Source organism: Telopea speciosissima, chromosome 6 (assembly GCF_018873765.1).
Source record: "Telopea speciosissima isolate NSW1024214 ecotype Mountain lineage chromosome 6, Tspe_v1, whole genome shotgun sequence".
Lineage (NCBI taxonomy): Eukaryota > Viridiplantae > Streptophyta > Magnoliopsida > Proteales > Proteaceae > Telopea > Telopea speciosissima.
This window is the reverse complement of record NC_057921.1, coordinates 51,201,153-51,219,553: the sequence shown is the minus strand read 5'-3', so window position 1 is coordinate 51,219,553 and position 18,401 is coordinate 51,201,153. Positions and strand designations below refer to the sequence as shown.

General features: G+C 39.5%; 1 protein-coding gene across 1 annotated transcript; it reads left to right on the top strand.

Annotated features, from left to right (window-relative positions):
* The first annotated feature begins 4,413 nt into the window (after window positions 1-4,413).
* On the top strand, window positions 4,414-11,618 carry LOC122665195 (UTP--glucose-1-phosphate uridylyltransferase-like). Its single transcript, XM_043861281.1, has 21 exons — window positions 4,414-4,568; window positions 4,725-4,772; window positions 4,859-4,950; window positions 5,118-5,208; window positions 6,174-6,234; window positions 6,331-6,408; window positions 6,504-6,554; window positions 6,654-6,727; window positions 7,874-7,946; window positions 8,090-8,147; window positions 8,327-8,373; window positions 8,451-8,516; window positions 9,522-9,554; window positions 9,782-9,834; window positions 10,016-10,091; window positions 10,168-10,224; window positions 10,321-10,404; window positions 10,489-10,587; window positions 10,810-10,914; window positions 11,254-11,325; window positions 11,440-11,618. Exons 1-21 carry the CDS (start codon window positions 4,486-4,488, stop codon window positions 11,464-11,466), a joined length of 1,428 nt encoding a protein of 475 aa, XP_043717216.1. The 5' UTR covers window positions 4,414-4,485; the 3' UTR covers window positions 11,467-11,618.
* The last annotated feature ends 6,783 nt before the right edge of the window (window positions 11,619-18,401 follow it).

Here is an 18,401-nt window from a genome sequence, read left to right as displayed (position 1 = left end):
CTTGCAATATACTGCTTGGTCGGTGGGCCGGTTGGCCGATGGCAGTGCAATTATAATTATGAAAGAAAATTTTAATTATGGTGCTTGGTTGTAATTTGGATTCATCCTTGTCAGATCATGTGTTGCATGCATAAACAGGGGCAAAGAGAGTACAAACACGGACATCAATATAGATGCAAATTTTGAATTTATGGTAGATAGGAAAGTACTTTTGTGCGCTCCTATATCTGGATGTAGGAGCCATAGGACTAGGTAATGTTTTTTTTCTTTCAAAAATTATATAAAACATGTAGGAACCCAGTATAGGGAAGATACAAGGAGAAATTTTTGCCTATGAGGTTTTTTTTTTTTTCCGGTAAACCTATGATAACTAGGTTGAAAATATAGAAATTATTTATCACATTAAGTATGTTTTTGAGATAATTACAAAATTATTATTCGAGCAAATTACATGCACCCCTGGTGTTTGAAACAATAACAAAATACCCCCTATAGATTTATCATTTTTATGCATTCCACTAAATAATTGGGAGGCTTACAAATAAATCTTTACCGTTAAGTTTAAATCATTAGATGTAGTTAAACATTTGAAAATAGCCATATTACCTTTCAATTTTTGCCATAGACAATTTTACTCTTATAGAACATAGCCATAGCCCAATCCCATCTCCTCCAAAACCAACGTTCCAAACCCATCTCCCTCTATCACTTTCTTCTCCAGCGAACTGCAAAGAAATAAATCATCGCCGGTGCTGCTGCTACTGCACCATTTCACTTTCATCATCATCCTGATCTCGAGAGTCCGTTAGCAGATCGAACGAGCCAAAGACAAAACAAATCTAGTTAACCCCCCAAAAAAATTCCCTTTGTTGTCGTTAATCTCAGTTGAAATAATGTCGGAAGGGCTTGAATATCTATAAGGAATTTGAGGGTTTCGTCTTCCATCTCAGAGTGAGAGCAGAGCAATTTTAATGACTGAAACCCAAGGGTTCCTCACAGCCATTTAGCTAACAAACTCGCTATCTGTTCTTAGTCTCAGACGAGTTTAATTTGCAGAGAGGAGTGCCTCTTGGCTTAATCAGATTGAGAGATTCGGATGGAGAGAGATAGAGAGAGATTCTTCTTTTTGTTGGGTTTCGCCGTTATGGTTTTGAGTTCTTCAGCTTTCTCGGTTGTGTTATTAGCGGTAAAAATGTAGGATTAATTAGGATTTTAGGCTCAAAATAGTCTTATTATTATATGCATTAGTGAAAACAGAAGGCAAGGTTTAAAAACCGGAAATTCTGAATTAGAAATAATTCAGCCCCAGGGTTAATTCCAGTGTTCTATATTGGAATGTCAAAAAATCATGGATTGTCCAGTGTTCACTCTGTCTCTCTATCGTTTCAATTGGAGCGATTAGTAATGAAAGCAAAGCCAAAGTGGATGTCATATAACTTGATAACTTGATTTGAGGTATTTTGCTTTTCATCATCCAACAATCTCATAAGTTATCAATGGATTACAGAACTCTTTTGTGGAAAAAGATAAAGGAAAAAGAAACATCAATTATATACAGTCTGAACAAACTGCTGGAACGGCAGAGAGAATTCCGCTTTCAGATCATCACCTTAGAGCTAAACGGCTTGAAAACCTGAAGAAAAAACACATCAACTTCGATTTGGAATAGATGGGAATAAGGGTAAAAGGATACATAAAATAAGTCACTAAAGTAAAAGGGTAAACCTATCTTTTTATCTTTGATCGGGCAAGGTGTTTGGACATGGGTAGGGCGGTCTTTTTGCCACCTTGCTGTGTCTGGGGTGCACACGGCAATAAGGGCAGCTTGATAGTAGAGGACTTCGATGCTTTCCTTCCCACCCCACCCCACCCCAAAAAAAAATTAAATAAACAAATAAATCCAATCTCTAAATCCTTGAAAGGGAATCTCACCCTCCTATCAATTTAGGGCATCAGGCACTACATTTTCATTTTTTTTGGATATTGAACAATAATTTTTTTTTGGTAAATGGTGTTAGACAATAATTGCACCAACGTGTCTGATTGTAGACCAGTGACCAAACAACTACACTGTAGTCATAAATCTGGTCGAAGAAAAAAATTTCCTCATTCATGATTCAATAGGATCGAATTTTTTTATAAAAAACAAACGAACTCAACAAGTTGCAACCACGTTCATCAATGAAACGAACGGCTGTGATTGAGCCATTCACATATATTACATGACAGTTACGCAGAGAGTGAAACTTCCTTAAAACAAAAAAAAAAGAAAAATTTAACCCCAGGTAGTTGCTCACTGTTCAATTTGCGAAGACCAATACCTCAAAAGTAAGAGATTATAAGATCAATTCTCCTTGGGGATGCACCGCCAACCCCCCATGTAAAATATATATATAAACTCTCAATTCCTAAAAACACAAAAAGAGAGAAAAATTTACATATATTTCTCCTAAGGTATCATGTAATTATAAAAATACCTATCAATTTTAGATAATTACTCATATCCCTATTTTAAAAAAAAATTAGCAAGCACCCCCTATCGTTAGTTGTTCCATTAGTTACAAATGATAAGAGGTTTTAAATCATTTTATGACCAATATACCCTTAATAAGGTAGAACAACATTCTTGCCCTCTCCTTCCTCTTCACCTCATCTTCTCCTTCTTCCTGGTTCTCGCAATGATGTCGTTGCTGGAGTTGCTAAACTATGGAAGTTTGTTCAAGTTGACCTTTGAGATTGTAACATAGTCAAAGTGTGAATGAAAAACTTAAAGGGACTTAAATGTTAAATGTCCAAGGGAATAACCAAAAATCGGGAGAAAATAAAGATTGCTACAACTATAAAGTTTTTACTGAAGAAAATAGAGCTTGAATGGAAAAATTTTTGCTGCTACAAGGCTGGTAGCCAAGGAAATGGAATAATTTACCTCCCCTCTAAGTTCATAAATACCCTCCTAGGTTTTAGTATTTTCTAAAATACCTTTTAAGATCCTATTTCCTTGGCTTAGAGCCTTGTAGCAGGAATATTCCTGCTACTAGTGTAGCAACAAAATTTCGGTCGAGCTAAATAGTGTTCTACGTATATTTATATAATTATATGTTATAACTCTACTGAGAAGAGACATAAAGAACCCTTCTAATAAGAATCAGGGGCATTTAAGACATTTAATAAAAGAAAATAAATTAACTTATAAATAGAAGAACGATTAGAAAATATTCAAAACAGAAACTAATATACTAGCAGTTTAGATTAACTACGACTTAAAATAGATTGAATCGTTCTCATCGATTCTAATGGGGGCCTATTCTAGGAACTAAAAACGATGTTCAATTCAAAGAATCAATGCTGGGTAGAGAATAGAGGGAAAAAATAGGATCTAGAGCAGTAGGTGGCGGATGCTCTGTTTTTTGGAATAGATGTTGTATTATAAGGTAGGGGCAAACCTAAAATGACTATTGGAGAAGTGATAGGATATGTATGTGGTAGGGCTTGATCCTAGTATGACCGCAGATAGAATTGTTTGGAAGATAAGGACCCGTGTAGCCGACTTCTTGTAGGGAATGTTCCTGAGATGCTGCTTCAACTTTTTTCCTTCACTTATTTTCTATTTTTCTCCCATTTACTTCTTTTACGTCTTTTTATTTCTCTTAATTCTTTTACTGGCATAACCTCTACCACATCCATGTAGCCGACCCCGTTTAGTTGGGATAAGGTTATCGTTGTTGTATTTTAAGGGATTATAATTGTCTTTCGAGATCTGAAAACAAATCAAAGATCAACGCCTTTCCAACCACTGTTGGCTAGATCTGGTAAACTTGGATTTCCCTCACAGAAGCCATTGGAGCAGCGACATCATTGCGTGAACTAGGACAAAGAAGATGATGAGATGAAGACGAAGAGGGCAAGAATGCCATTCTACCCTATCAAGGGTATATTGGTCATAAAATGACTTAAAATCTCCGTTTGCAACTAACGGAACAACTAATAGCATGGGTACATTTTTTAATTTTTTTTTACAAAATAAATGGGAATGAGTGATTATCTAAAACTGATGGGTGTTTTTATAATTACATGATATTTTAGGAGGTACGTGTAAAGTTTCCAAAAAGTAAAAGCACTTATGGGGCCCACGCCATCTCCACATGGAACTGGAAGGACGTCCTTTATTGTAGTTTCTCCTCGTCATCCGCCACGTGGATTCTCGAACATTTGCTAATAAAGGTGCCTCGTTTTCGCTCTTCGTTGTTCCGAGTAAAATGCCTCATATCCGCCGGAATATACTTTCCTTCGCAACGGTTTTATATGTAACTCAAGACCCGTTAGCTATAAATACCCGCTGTTTGTTTTCTCTTCTGCCCTGCGTTCTTTCCTTTCTTACAAATCCCCATTTCCCCATTCTTCTTCTCTCCCTCTCTCTCTCACACACACTTCTCATTCTCTGTCTCTCTCTCTCTGCTCGAACTCGAAGCCCTATCGCTGTCTCTAATGGCTACGGTTGCTCTTAACCCTCCCGAGGCAGAGAAGCTCTCCAAGCTTCAATCTGCTACCAAAGGCCTTAATCAGATCAGGTGCTCTGCCTTCTCTCTTCCTGTTAAATTCTGAATCGATTTTACTTTAGTTGTGATGAATGCAGCTTGTTTTGAAGTTCCAATTCTTTATATCTGGTTTTCTATTTCGCTTGTTGAGGTGTAAGATCTCAGATCTGAGTTTCTTGCTTTTGACAGTGAGAAGGAGAAAGCTGGATTCACCAATCTCGTGGCTCGTTATCTCAGGTAGTATTGGATTTGGATTTTGTGTGTATTCCCTTAGGATTTCTTCCTTGTTTCTGATTAATTTTTGATCAAATTGTGTATTGAAGTGGCGAAGCTCAATTCGTTGACTGGAGCAAGATTCAGACGCCTACTGATAAAGTAGTTGTTCCCTACAATAGCTTAGCTTCTATTTCTGATGGTAATTTCTTGTTTGATTTGGTGCATCTACTAACTACATAGATCTTATGATGAGTTATAAGAAATTTTTGTTCCTTGATTGTTTCTATTCATTAATTCGATGTCAGTTTTTTCTTACCAATATTTAGTTTATTCTTACCAAGGTTTATACTCTCTGAATTAATACAGATATCACGCAAACCAAGAATCTTTTGGACAAACTCGTTGTCTTGAAGCTCAATGGTGGTTTGGGGACGACGATGGGTTGTACTGGTCCCAAGTAATGCTTTTGGCCATCTTTTTTCTGATTGGTGTTGATAAAGTCAATGCTTCTGTTGTTTGCAAAACGTAGAAGATACAGATTGTTACTGTAACTGTTACTATTGAAGAGGATGCGTATCACATGTCAGCTCCTCTGTTTATGATTTTCTTGACATCCTCGCAATTTGTTATATATATATATATATATTCCCCCCCCCCTTCTTATTGAGACTATGGGTAGCAAAAACAATTGCATGCGATAATTTTTGTATTTTGTTTGTTTTCCTTAATTTTTTTTCGATGAAATATTATTTGTGGAACTTTATTCTTATTGATTTATGCCTATGAATTTTCTTATTCTAATGTAAATTGGTTGATAATCAGTCTTAACCTCCTTAGTTCCTCTCTGGCATATTAAGAAGGTTTGGTCTGATTGTCTTGTGTTTTGTCAATAGCCTCTCTCATTTTTCTCTATCGTCTCTGTTCTAATGCATGGTCTTACAGGTTAAACTTAACAGGAGCATGAAACTCCTGATCTAATTGATATTTTCTTTGACAGTTTCACTCTGTTCATTAGTTTATGAGTTACAGAAATAAACCCAATCTTCTATATGAAATTTTGACAGGCTAATGTTAAATGTTGATTAGTTCATTTTCAATTAGATCTACAGCGGTTAGTTTGATGACCTTCATAGAGCATGTGGTGGTGGTCTTGGTAACAAAAATCATGATCTTAAACGAAGGAGATGGATTTTACTTAATATTTCATGCAAAATTTTTAATAATTTATATTTACTTTCCATTTTGAATGAATTGAATTTCGTGAAGTATGACTCCTGCTTGGTAGATAAATATGTCAAGTTTGCGCTTTGTAGATTAGGTAAATTATTAAACTCTGTTGGTGTGAGAATCCATATTGGCTACATTTTATTTCATGCTTACTTCTAAAATCTGTATAATTTTTTATCCTCTGTTTCATTGCAGGTCTGTCATTGAAGTTCGTAATGGGTTGACATTTCTTGACTTAATTGTCATCCAAATTGAGGTCAGTTTATGACTAATTCTGTCTCTCTCTCTCTCCCCACTCTATTTGGGTCTTATGTTTGCTTTTGTTTATCCCTCCATTTCCAATTGCTTGTAGTCACTTAATACCAAGTACGGGTGCAATGTTCCCCTGCTTCTGATGAATTCTTTCAACACGCATGATGATACACTGAAGGTAAGGGAATTTCACCTATACCTTTTTTATTGTTTTGCGAACTTTTTATATTCATTTCTATCAGAATACTCATCAGTTGAAATTGTTCAATGCAGATTGTTGAAAAATATTCAAAGTCAAATGTTGAAATTCATACTTTTAATCAGGTCTGATATCTATTACATTTTTTTTCATGCCTCATTTACTTCTAGAGTCCTTGTAAGAGCCATAGCTTGTAATACTGTTAATTAATATGATTTCTCCAGAGTCAATATCCTCGATTGGTTGTTGAAGATTTCTTACCACTGCCATGCAAGGGGCAAACTGGCAAGGATGGATGGTATGTGTGTCATTCTAGTGTTCATACTTTCACTTAGTGCTAGATTGTTTGACTATATCTTTGGGAAAATGGAGTTTACAGTAAGAAGCCTTTGTTCTGTTTTTCCTTCTCCTTTACTATTTGTTTTACTAGAGCCTCTTTTTTTTTTTTAATGTGAAAATTTAGTGATTAATTTATACTAGAGGGTACTTGGTCGGACTATGGTTTTCTTCCTTGTCAACCCGTACTCCTTTTTGTTTGCATATGACCACTGTATCTCCTTTTATGAGTTGGCAGTAACTGAGTGCACTTCAGGATTGGATACAGTGCCTATTTCTATGTCATATATGCTAATGATGATACATTTTGTTTAGATGTATGTTATATTTATTTCCTTTCATACTGTTAATGGCTTAATCATCATGCTTACTTGACTCATAATGTATGCTTCATTGATTTTATTTTTAAAGATTTAACCTGATGTTTTTTTTTTCCTTTCTAATATGGAAACCCAAATCAAAATCAACTCAATTTATGTTCTGATGGTCTGTGAGTTTGGGGAGGGAAATTAAGGTTTTGTTAGCTAGGTGAAAGAAAAGGGGAATTTGGATGGGAAAACAAGTCATCATGTGAAGTATATAAAGTCATCTGTTCTTTCTGAAGCTTTCAGTTTCTCATTCTGCAGATATGTAATGGCTTAAATAGTTAGATAATATACTTGTGCCATGTCAACAAGTGTAGAAAGTTTTAATTATATGCACTAGTGTACTACTTTATAGGGATTTTAACAATTCCTATTTACAGTCTTGTTCCTTTATGTAAGTAAAACTTATCTGTTGCCTTTCTATAAAACGAAAAAGAAGTCTGTTTCCTATTGAAGGGTGGAGGTGGGGTTCAACACCCATGTCTGTTAGGGGGATTCTACCACCTTCTGCCAATAATAGATGCACACCACTTGTCAGAAATTTATAGCTTATTTAGTTCTGATGCATGTAAATTTTAGCTGGCATGCTTTGGAGATCACTTTACATTTTGATGTCTGATAACCTTCATGTGTTTGGGCTCTATCATAATTGAATGGTAGATCTTTTATTTCTTTTTGTGTATTTCACATATGCAATTTTCATGTTATCACATCTGCCTCACACTTACTGTACAAATGTGAAGGTATCCTCCTGGTCATGGGGATGTGTTCTCCGCCTTGATGAATAGCGGCAAACTGGATGCTTTATTAGCAAAGGTACACTTGATGTGTCATGGTTTCATTTTCTGATGTCGACATATATAACCTATTCTGAACTCTGTTTATTGTTCTCTTCCTTTTTTTTCTTTTTTTTTTCATTGTTATTATTTTCTTAAATTATTGAAACTTCTGTGATTCAGGGTAAGGAGTATGTCTTTGTCGCCAACTCAGATAACTTGGGCGCTGTTGTTGACCTGAGTATCCTTTTAATAGCCTATACTGATTTCTATTGTGCAGTTTTCTGCGTGTGTGTGTGTGCATGTTTTTTTTTTTCCTTCCATAATTCTCTTCTCCAGTTCAGCACAGCACAGTATCTAGTATCTACCATAAAAAAGTTACCATTTGGAAGACATGTGCTCCTTGACTGGTTATTGTAGATATCTTAAATCATTTAATCCAAAACAAGAACGAATATTGTATGGAGGTAATTGGAGATGACATTTTCATGTCGTCTTCGGCTTTGGAATTTGGGTAGTTTTCTGAAACTTAATATTTGTGCAGGTGACTCCTAAAACCTTGGCAGATGTCAAAGGTGGTACCCTTATTTCCTATGAAGGGAGAGTTCAGGTACAAATATACATTACAAATATACATATATTGGCATCCAAATTTATATGTTCAGCAAAGACTTCCTGTTATCTCCATGAAGGCTAACTCATAATTAACATACTGGAAAAGAATCAAAATTTTCAACTGATAGATTATATTCCTCTTGGCATAATTTTATTTTCAAGATATTTTTAAATTATTATAATTGGGTAACCAAGGATTCTGGGTAGTAACCTGGAGAGGCAACCTTTGTCTGCAAACAAAGGTAACTTTAGGCTACATTTCTTCAGTCTACAATTTTCTTGTGATCTGGTTAATGGAAAAATTGTAGTAACAGCTTTGGATCTGAATGCAGTCTTGAATCTCAATTGTGATGTATAACCATGCAGTCCTAAATCTCAATGCAGTTTATAGAACCACTTTATGTCAGTTTCTTCTGTAATTATATTCATGGTGGAAATGTATCCTATAAAATATTAACAGTTTCATGTTTTGAGAATATTTTGAATAGTAGTAGTAATTCTTATTTAAGGTTTCCTAAAATTGAAAATAAATTTCAGATTTTTTTAAATCAAATGAGTCAAAAAGGTACACAGTTGGATATTTCCTTGTTGCTTACAATATATGTGCCTCATTTTAGCCTTAAACCTTGCTTTCCTTTAAATGGAAGGATCAAACGTACAAAACATGTTTAGATTTTAGTCTTCTAGATATTTTAGTTAAAGTTCTTCAGTTGTTGGTTGGACATATCTTTCTGTGTCAAATATATTGAAACAATTAAAACTGCGAACTACTTTCTATAGTCTGGAGTGTTTTAGTTACTCAGTTTAATTATCAGATATATTTGTTCTCTCTTGTCGTTATATAAAATACAAGAAAGAAAAGCTTTGTTATTCCATGTTGATCTGTTCATGACCTAACCTAGTGGGCTGATTTGTTGTCCTAATTCTGTAAAACATTTCCCTTTCCTTTATCTGTTGAACATTAACCTTTTATTACTCTTCCTGCCATTATGCGATGCAGCTCTTGGAAATTGCACAGGTTGCTGATGAGCATGTGAGTTAAAAATTCTTTTTCTTTTACTTTCTCTTATACTTCATCCGGTAATTATTTTTTATGCTTATTTTTCTGATGAATACTCCAAGAGTCTTTGAATGGATGAAAGGATTAACATAAATTCCAAATGTTGTCCAACTACATGGTTGAAACTTTTCTTTTTTAATAAGAATAATCTGTTTGGATCTTGAATGTAACATGTAATGTTTCCTTACTGTTTCATACAGGTCAGTGAATTCAAGTCTATTGAGAAGTTCAAGATTTTCAACACGAACAACTTGTGAGTGGACTAATGGTTTATAGATAGTTTGGTAGAATGGCTACTGACACCTTAATAAGTTGTTATCTACTATACAGTCCTGTATGATCCTTCAAGGGGAAAAAGTCAAATTTGTGACATTGTGTTGTCCAGAAAAATTGCAGTTATGATTTGGTGTTATATTAATAGTTGTTTTGTACAGGTGGGTAAATTTGAAGGCCATTAAAAGGCTTGTAGAAGCCGATGCACTAAAAATGGAGATCATTCCAAACCCTAAGGTGGGTTTTTTCTCCTTATTAAGTGGTAGGTCAATAATGTGTTGGTTTTAATGTTTGGAACTAATGGTGTTTCCAGGAAGTGGATGGGGTCAAGGTTCTTCAGCTGGAGACTGCAGCTGGTGCAGCAATTCGGGTATTCATCAGATCTACCAAACCATTCTTGATATGTTTGCATTTGGTGACTTGTGTAGTTTCTTATTTTATTATTTGTGTCCTTTCCACGAACTAGTTCTTTGATCATGCTATTGGAATCAATGTTCCCCGATCTCGTTTCCTTCCAGTGAAGGCAACATCTGATTTGCTTCTTGTCCAGGTTTCCCTAAAGCCCTCTCTCACATTAATCTTGATCTTTGTATATCAATTTAGCCTGGTTAACAGTATTTGTTTGTACTTGCAGTCTGATCTCTACACCTTAACTGATGGCTTTGTAATCCGTAATAAAGACAGAAGCAATCCTTCAAATCCCACGATTGAATTGGGACCAGAGTTCAAGAAGGTAATCTATCTGAAGGACTGTGCCTTTACATGGGACTTTTTTTTTTCTTTAATAGGAAAGAAAAAATATAGGAACCTTAATGTCTAAAGAGAAGGTATTCATCTATAGATGAGCACCTTGCTTGTATTAAGCTAGTCCCCTGGTTCAGCTTTTTCCTACAAGTTACCAAGAGATGAAATGTATGTTTTTAGTTACGTGACTCTTATATTTTACTTTCTCCAGGTTAGCAACTTCCTTAGTCACTTCAAGGCCATCCCAAGCATCATTGAACTTGATAGCTTGAAGGTTAGTGGTGATGCCTGGTTCGGTGCTGGCATAAAACTGAAGGTATGCACTACTTAAGCTCCTCCTTCATTAATGACAATTCTCCTTGTTACGTGTTTTTATGTCCAGAATCTGCTTTAGGCCAATCAATCATTCACAATTCTTCTTGCTTGTTTTTTCATTCTTGGAAGGATAAAAAATTTTGATTATTTACTGATTAAATTTTAATAATGTCAAGGTTCTCACATAAAAACCAAAAAAGGCATTGGTTCAAGTTTTTTACATTGCTCAGCTATCCAGCAGATGCCAAACTTCCGTGTGTCCATGCTACCTTTTCTTTCTTCTCTCTTTACTCAAGATGTAACCCATCTTTGACTAGTTACCTGTTTTACTTTTTCTAAGGGGAATGTGACCATTGCTGCAAAATCTGGAGTGAAATTGGAAATTCCTGATGGAGTTGTACTTGAGAACAAGGTAGAATCCCTACAAATTCCTCAAATTTCTATTTTTTCCATTTGAATCTAAGAGCAATTTATGACTCATAGAGGACATTAGACTTTTCTCAATGTTTTCCATTGTGATGTTCAGGTGATCAATGACCCCAAGGACATCTGAGTTGGATGGCTTCTTGATTTTGTTGAGTGTACCTATCTTGAATCATGAAGGCTGTAAGCAATATTTTTTTCCAGCTTCATTGAACGAGTTGTGTATGATCGAGGAATGTTATGATAATAACTAATAATAAAAAGAGGTTGATTTTGTAGTAATGGGCCTTGTCTTCAGGTGAACGCAAGCAATAGAATATATCAGTTGCCCATCCCTTTATCTTTTGTTCTTATAAAGAGGTTTTTTCAAGTTCAGTGAGAGTTTGTTGCAAGGATTCAAGTACCACTTCAATTGGGCGCGATAGTGTCTAATCTGATCTATGCTATCAAATTTAAGTCCACGAGTTTTCATGCAGTGATTAAGACCCATGAGCTTATCCCAATTTCAATCCTTATGGATTGTGAAGCCATATTAGATCTGATCAATTAATGTAAATTTCTACCAAAAAAAAAAAACAAAAAAAAAAAAATAAAATTGCCGTAAATCGTGTACAGGTTTTGTTGAATTTGGGATGGGTTGGACGGATTTGGATCCTCTGCGGCCTGGATGGGCTTAGTTTAGCTCGTCAAATTGAAGCAGTTTTATCAAATATCTTCATCATTATGTAAATAAGAGTACAATGAAGCCCAGTGGTTCCTATTTCAACATTCAAAGTTGGCTTATCTACTACACAAAAAAAAAAAAGGTTGGCTTATCTGAATTTCTTATTGCGGGTTCTCATTTTTGAAAACAAGTTCCTTACTATAAGGAATCAAGTCGACCTACTAACTACTATATATCTACAAACAGTTCACGGCTCAGCTTTCGAATTCTGACCAATTCATCCTCATATTAATGGTGGCCTTTGGTGGAGTTATAACATTGGATGGCTTTAATAAGGGTTCATTTGTTTGCGATCGAGGTGGTTATAACATATTTTTGTAATTATTTTCCTTTGCCCTTGGTCATATAACTTGCATCATTTTTCTTTAGCTGAAGTCGTTTTTGTAATTTCCTTGCCCTTCCTCTATTTTAATTTATTTTTTATCTCTAGAATTGAATAGTCCCAAAGCCATGATTTCTACATGGAAAGGGTAAGGTTAGTGGATGATGTCCCCTTTTGACGTCAAAGTCACAGAATTTGGGAGAGGGAGAGGGAGAGGGACGGGTATGCTAGTGGTATACCATATGCTAGCACTCTCTCTTTCTCTCTCTCTCTCTCTCTCTCTCTCTCTCTCTCTCTCTCTCTAACCCATCAAAGGAAGAGAGAGATAGACACATAGGGTGTGTTGCGTCAGGAAATCGTCTGCGGTCCCTTCGAGTGCCGTAACCTGCAAAAGGATCAAGGAGTGACAACGGAGAACTGGTGTGGTTCCGGCCTAGAACTCTCCGATGCCAAAGTTAGATCTTTCTGCGCAAACAGATGAGTGAATGAAACTCAAGATGGATGATGAGATAGAATACCTTCTCTTTTATAGCTGAGGGCGGCGATGTGGAGAGTCCCAATTGATGTGAGATGTCTTTGATAGCTGATAGAGTCTCTGAATGGTAGGGTTTGCTCTTGGTAGGATATCTTTCATTTGGACGTTGTATCCTGATGGACTTGGTGTCTTGGATGGATAGACTGTAGATAGGTTCTGGGTGTTTGAGTCCGTTGTGGGTACGTTGACTGATAGGCGGTGGCCTAGAGTTCTGGAGGTAGTGTACGTCTTGCAGTTGGAGGCGGGGTGCTCTGATCTTGTCCGCGGTGTTTCAGCGCATGTTTGTCCACTTGCATAGGATCCGCGCCAAAGGGGGGTTGGCCCAAGGGGAGTTCGCCCAAGGGGAGTTTGCCCAAGGGGAGCTCGCCTAAGGGGAGCTCACCCAAGGGGAGTTCGCCCAAGTGGGGTAGCTCGCCCAAGGGGGAGTTCGCCCAAGTGGGGGAGCTCACCCAAGGGGAGTTCGCCCAAATGGGGGTGTTCACCTTGCCGTGCCTGGTCCCGCCACGTGGTGGTCTTCGATTGGTTAGCTTTATTAGAGTAGCGCCCGCGAAGTGTGGTCATTCGGAGCAACACTCGCGGTTTGTGGTGATATAGCTGGTCCTGTCATGGTCCACCTCCTTGGGTCAGGACATGTGGCGGCCTCCGATTGGTTGGTGTGAATTTGGGTTTATCATTTACCCCCCACTCTCTTGGAACAGAGTGCTCAAGAGAGTATCTTTTTTCATTCGGTGGTCAATGGACCTTGGTGGCCAAGGTGCCTTGGTGGTATTACGCTTCGGTGGCATTGCGCCTTGGTGGCTAACGGGCCTTAGTGGCATTACGCCTTGGTGGCCAACGGGCCTTGGTGACATTACGCCTTAGTGGTCTATGGACCTTGATGGCCCCATTGTGCCTTGGTGGTGGTGGCATTGTACCTTAGTATTCGATCTTTGATATTCGAACCATCTCGAACTTCTTTGACTTTGACTCTAAATCTCGAAGTCGCGTCAGATATAACGTCTCGTACTTCCCTCTTTTTTTTTGTATTGACTCGAATTGGTATTTGGCCCTAGACACATATTTGCTCGACCTTGGACTTCGATCCTCGAACCTTGAATCTCAAACCTTCGCAAACTCGACCCCGGACCTCGGACCTCGGACCTCGATCCTCGAAGCTTGTCCATGCCCGGCTTGCGGTCTCGCGCTTCAAACCTTGAACCTCAAGCCTTGTCTATGTCCATGGCCTGTCCTCTACACCCTTGGCCGTAGATTTTTTTTGTCGAATTGGTCTTTGGCCATAGACACTTCCTTATCTTGACCTCGACCCTTGCGAGCTTTGACCTCGGTCCTCGGACGCTTTCTCTTAAGAACAAAAATACATTTCAGAAATTCACAGGTGCATAGTTGAACCAATTGTATAAGTCTTGATTCAAGACCAAATGACAAGTACTTCTAAGTTACCGAACTGCTACAGAAAACCATCTATAAAAACCCTCACCTGAAACCCCTTCCTAAAACACTCATTACTAGCTTAAACCCCTACCTGAAACACCTCCTTGAAACCCCCTGTCGATTTCTGAAACCCTGTTACTAGCTTCAAACCCCACCTGAAACATCTCCTTGAAACCCCATTACTGCGCTGCTGATTCCTGAAACCCTAAAGGGTATCGGCAGTGCACTTCACCGAAATAGCCTAGAACCCATGATGCCAATCCACCTCCCTAAAACTCTGTGCTCGCATCCCACCTGACCTTGCGGGTCCATGGTGACCTGCAAATTCGGGAACTAAAAAAAAATAAAAAATAAAGCTGTTTCAGATGCGTTATGGGTGTTTGATTGAACAGAGCTTGAAGAAGACGAAAACCTCTCTTTGTCAATGATGATATTTTTTTAAAACAAAGAAACCCCTTGTTTTAGTCTTTCATATGCACAACAGGGGTCTTAGATGTCGTCCTTCTCTCCTCTGTTTCTTCCTCTCTCTCTCTCTCTCTCTCTCTCTCTTCTCCCTTTGATGTAACGCCCATTGATGGCTTTCCCTCTTTTTTTTTTTTTTTTTTTTCATCTCTCCTTTCTCTTTCCAAGGGTCGGCGCCCATTTGGGCGTGGACCCTTGTCCTTTTTTTTTTTTTTTTCCAATGTCCCATCTCTCCTTTCTCTTTCCAAGGGTTGGTGCACATTTGGGCATGGACCTTTGTCCTTTTTTTTTTTTTTTTTTGCAATCTCTCATCTCTCCTTTCTCTTTCCAAGGGTCGGCACCCATTTGGGTGTGGACCCTTGTCCTTTTTTTGTTTTTGTTTTGATCACTCTCTTTCTTCTCTCCCTTTCTCCAAGGGTCGACGTCTATGGTCATTTGGGCGTGGACCTTGGTTCTTCTTCTTCTTTTTTTTTTTTTTTTTTCCTTAAGAGTCGACGTCCATTGATGGCGCCCTCATTCGATCCGCGTCTGTTGACGCTCATTCAATTGACGTCTGGTGACGCCCATTCGATCCTGATCTGCGCCCTTGGACGCCCATTCGATCCGCGTCTGTCAACGCTCATTGATTGATGCCTGTCTTCTCTGGTATATAAAATATTCGCTCTCCCTTGATCTTTGGCCATAGACACATCTTTACTCGAACCTTGACCTCGACTCCTCGTGAACTTTGACCTCGGACCTCTGACCTTGAACCTCGACCTCGAACTTCGAATCCTATGTCCATAGCCTATCGTCTACGATCCTTGGCCGTGGCAAAATTTTTTTTCCTCGCCAAAGGGGTTGACGTCCATAGGCCATGGTCTCTTGGCCGCGGCCTCTTAGCCCTCTTTGTGTTTTTTTTTTTTTCCTCTGCTCTCCTTGCCTAAGGGGTTGACGCCCATAGGCTGTGGCCTTCGGCCGTGGTCTCTTGGCCGTGACCTCTTGACCCTCTTTTTTTTTTGGTACCTTTCCTCATGAGTTTGCTTGTTGGTCATTGCAGCTTGCTTTTCCACTCTCCTGGGTCGGTGGCTTGACGTTGGGGAAGTACCGCCCAAGTAAGTATTCTCCCTTCTGGGTGTTGTTGTTCCTCATCCCTCGTATGTGGTTGATAGGCCTTGGTAGTCGTTCAACCTCGGTGGCCTTGAGCCTTGATTGTTCTCGAACTTTGGTGATCTGTGGACGCTGGTGGTCTGTGGACCTTAGTGGCATTGCGCCTAGACGGTCTACGGACCTTGATGGCCAACGGGCCTTGGTGGTCTACGGAACTTGGTGGCCTTACGCCTTGTGGTCAGCGGACCTTGGTGGCATTAAGCCTTGGTGTGGCGGAGGCTCTCCGATTGATGGGTAGGAGTAGACGAGCATATCCCAATATAAAATTTCAAATTATCTTTGAAAACTGTAATTATAATGTGATTTACCGTGTACTGTGGCTGACTGTCGACTATGCTACTGCTACTGCTGCTCCTCTTACTGGTAGTATTTCTTTAGGTGTTCTAAGTTCTAGGTACGGTCTACCTTCTTGCCCCCCAGAGTTTTCAAGCGGGATGTCCTTGGACGTATCTACTTAGAAACTATGTAAGGTCCTTCCTAGTTTGTTGATAGCTTCCCCTCCTTTCTTGGCTGCGATGCACTTGCGTTCCTTAGGACTAGGTCTCCCTGGTGGAATAACCTCTCTCTCACTCTGGCATTGTAGTACTTGGTTGTTCCCTGCTGATATGCTACATTCCTCAGCAATGCCTTCTTGCGTACCTCATCCATGAACTCCAGGTTTGCTCGCAGTCCATCTGTGTATGTTCTCTCATTGAAGTGCAGTACTCTGTGAGACATGGCGAGAACCCCTACTGGTGTCAATGCTTTTGTGCCATATGCTAAGCGGAATGGGCTCTCCCCTGTGGGTGTCATTGCTGTGGTGCGATACGTCCATAGAACACTCAGACGTACTTCTTATTGGCTCCTTCTAACCTTTTCTTTATTCCATCCAGCAACGTTCTGTTGGTCACCTCCACCTGACTATTGGTTTGTGGGTAGGTTATCGATATAGGCTAATAGTCAATGTTGTAGCTTTGACAGAAGGCTCTGAACTTGGGGTTGCTGAACTGCTTCCCATTATCAGAGACTATGATCTTAGGCATGCCGAACCTGTAGATGATGTCGTCATGGACAAACTTCTCCATTTCATTCTTTGTGATATTGGCTAATGGCTTGGCTTCCACCTACTTGGTGAGGTAGTCTATGGCGACCACCAAGTACTTGCGGTTACCTGACGCTGCTGTGAAGTCGCCTAGGATGTCTACCTTCCACATGGCGAAGGGAATGGGGTTGAGGATCGATGTCAGTTTAGTGGCGGGTATATGGGGTACGGGGGTGAACAATTGACACTGCTCACATGCCTTGACGTACTGCACCGCTTCCTCTTGCATTCTCGACCAGTAGAGTCCCTGATGGAGGATCTTGTAGGCTAGAGCTCTTCCCCCCATGTTGCTTCCACATATCCCTTCATGTATCTCTGCCAGGGCGTATTGGGCTCCCTTGGGTCCTAAGCACCGAAGCAATGGTGCTGTGGCTCCTCTCCTGTATAGTACTCAGTCGAGGACGGTGTACTTTGCAGCTCTCATCCTTATCTTTTTTGACTCGACCTTGTCTTCTGGTAGGACGTCATTCTGTGGGTAGTTGAGTATAGGGTCCATCCAACTAGGTCCTTCCTTAATCTCATTAACCTGCTTCTCCTGATATGTTGGCTCGTGTAGTATTTCAACATATACTGCACTGGCCAGGTTTCTGAGTTCATTATTGGCTAGCCTAGACAGTGCGTCTGCGGTGGCATTCTTGATCCTGGGAACCCGAACCATCTCGAACTTCATGAACTCCCCGATCAATTCTTGAGCATGTGCTAGGTATGATGCCATCCGTTCGACCGTTGCCTCATACTCTCCGTTCACCTAGTTCACTACCAGCTGGGAGTCACTTCGGATGGATAGGTGTGTGACTTGAATGGCTTTAGCCACCCAGAGTCCAGCTAGTAGTGCTTCATACTCTGCTTCATTGTTGAATGCTGGGAAGGTGAATCGGAGGGCGTACTAGATTCGAAATCCTTCAGGACTGGTGAGTATGAAGCAAGCCCCACTTCCAGTGGCATTACTCGAACCATCCACGTACACTTCCATATTGCGCCCGATCTGTTCCTCGAACATCCTGTTGATCATTCTTTGGTAGGTGGCCCCTGCGTTCTTTAGCCCGAACGGCATGACACAGTAGCAGTAGTTCTCCTTGTCCATTCGGAAGGCGGTGTAAGACTCATCATCCTCATGCATGAGGATCTGGTTGTAACCTGAGTAGGCATCCATTAAACTCAGCATCTCATGCCTAGTGGTGGCATTGATCAATAAGTCAATCCTGGGTAGTGGGTACTCATCCTTTGGGCACGCCTTATTCAAGTCAGTGTAGTCGACACACATTCGCCACTTCCCATTCGACTTGGGTACCATGACCACATTTGCGAGCCAGGTAGGGAACTTCTCTTCCCGGATGAACCCTTCTTGGCTCAACTTCTTG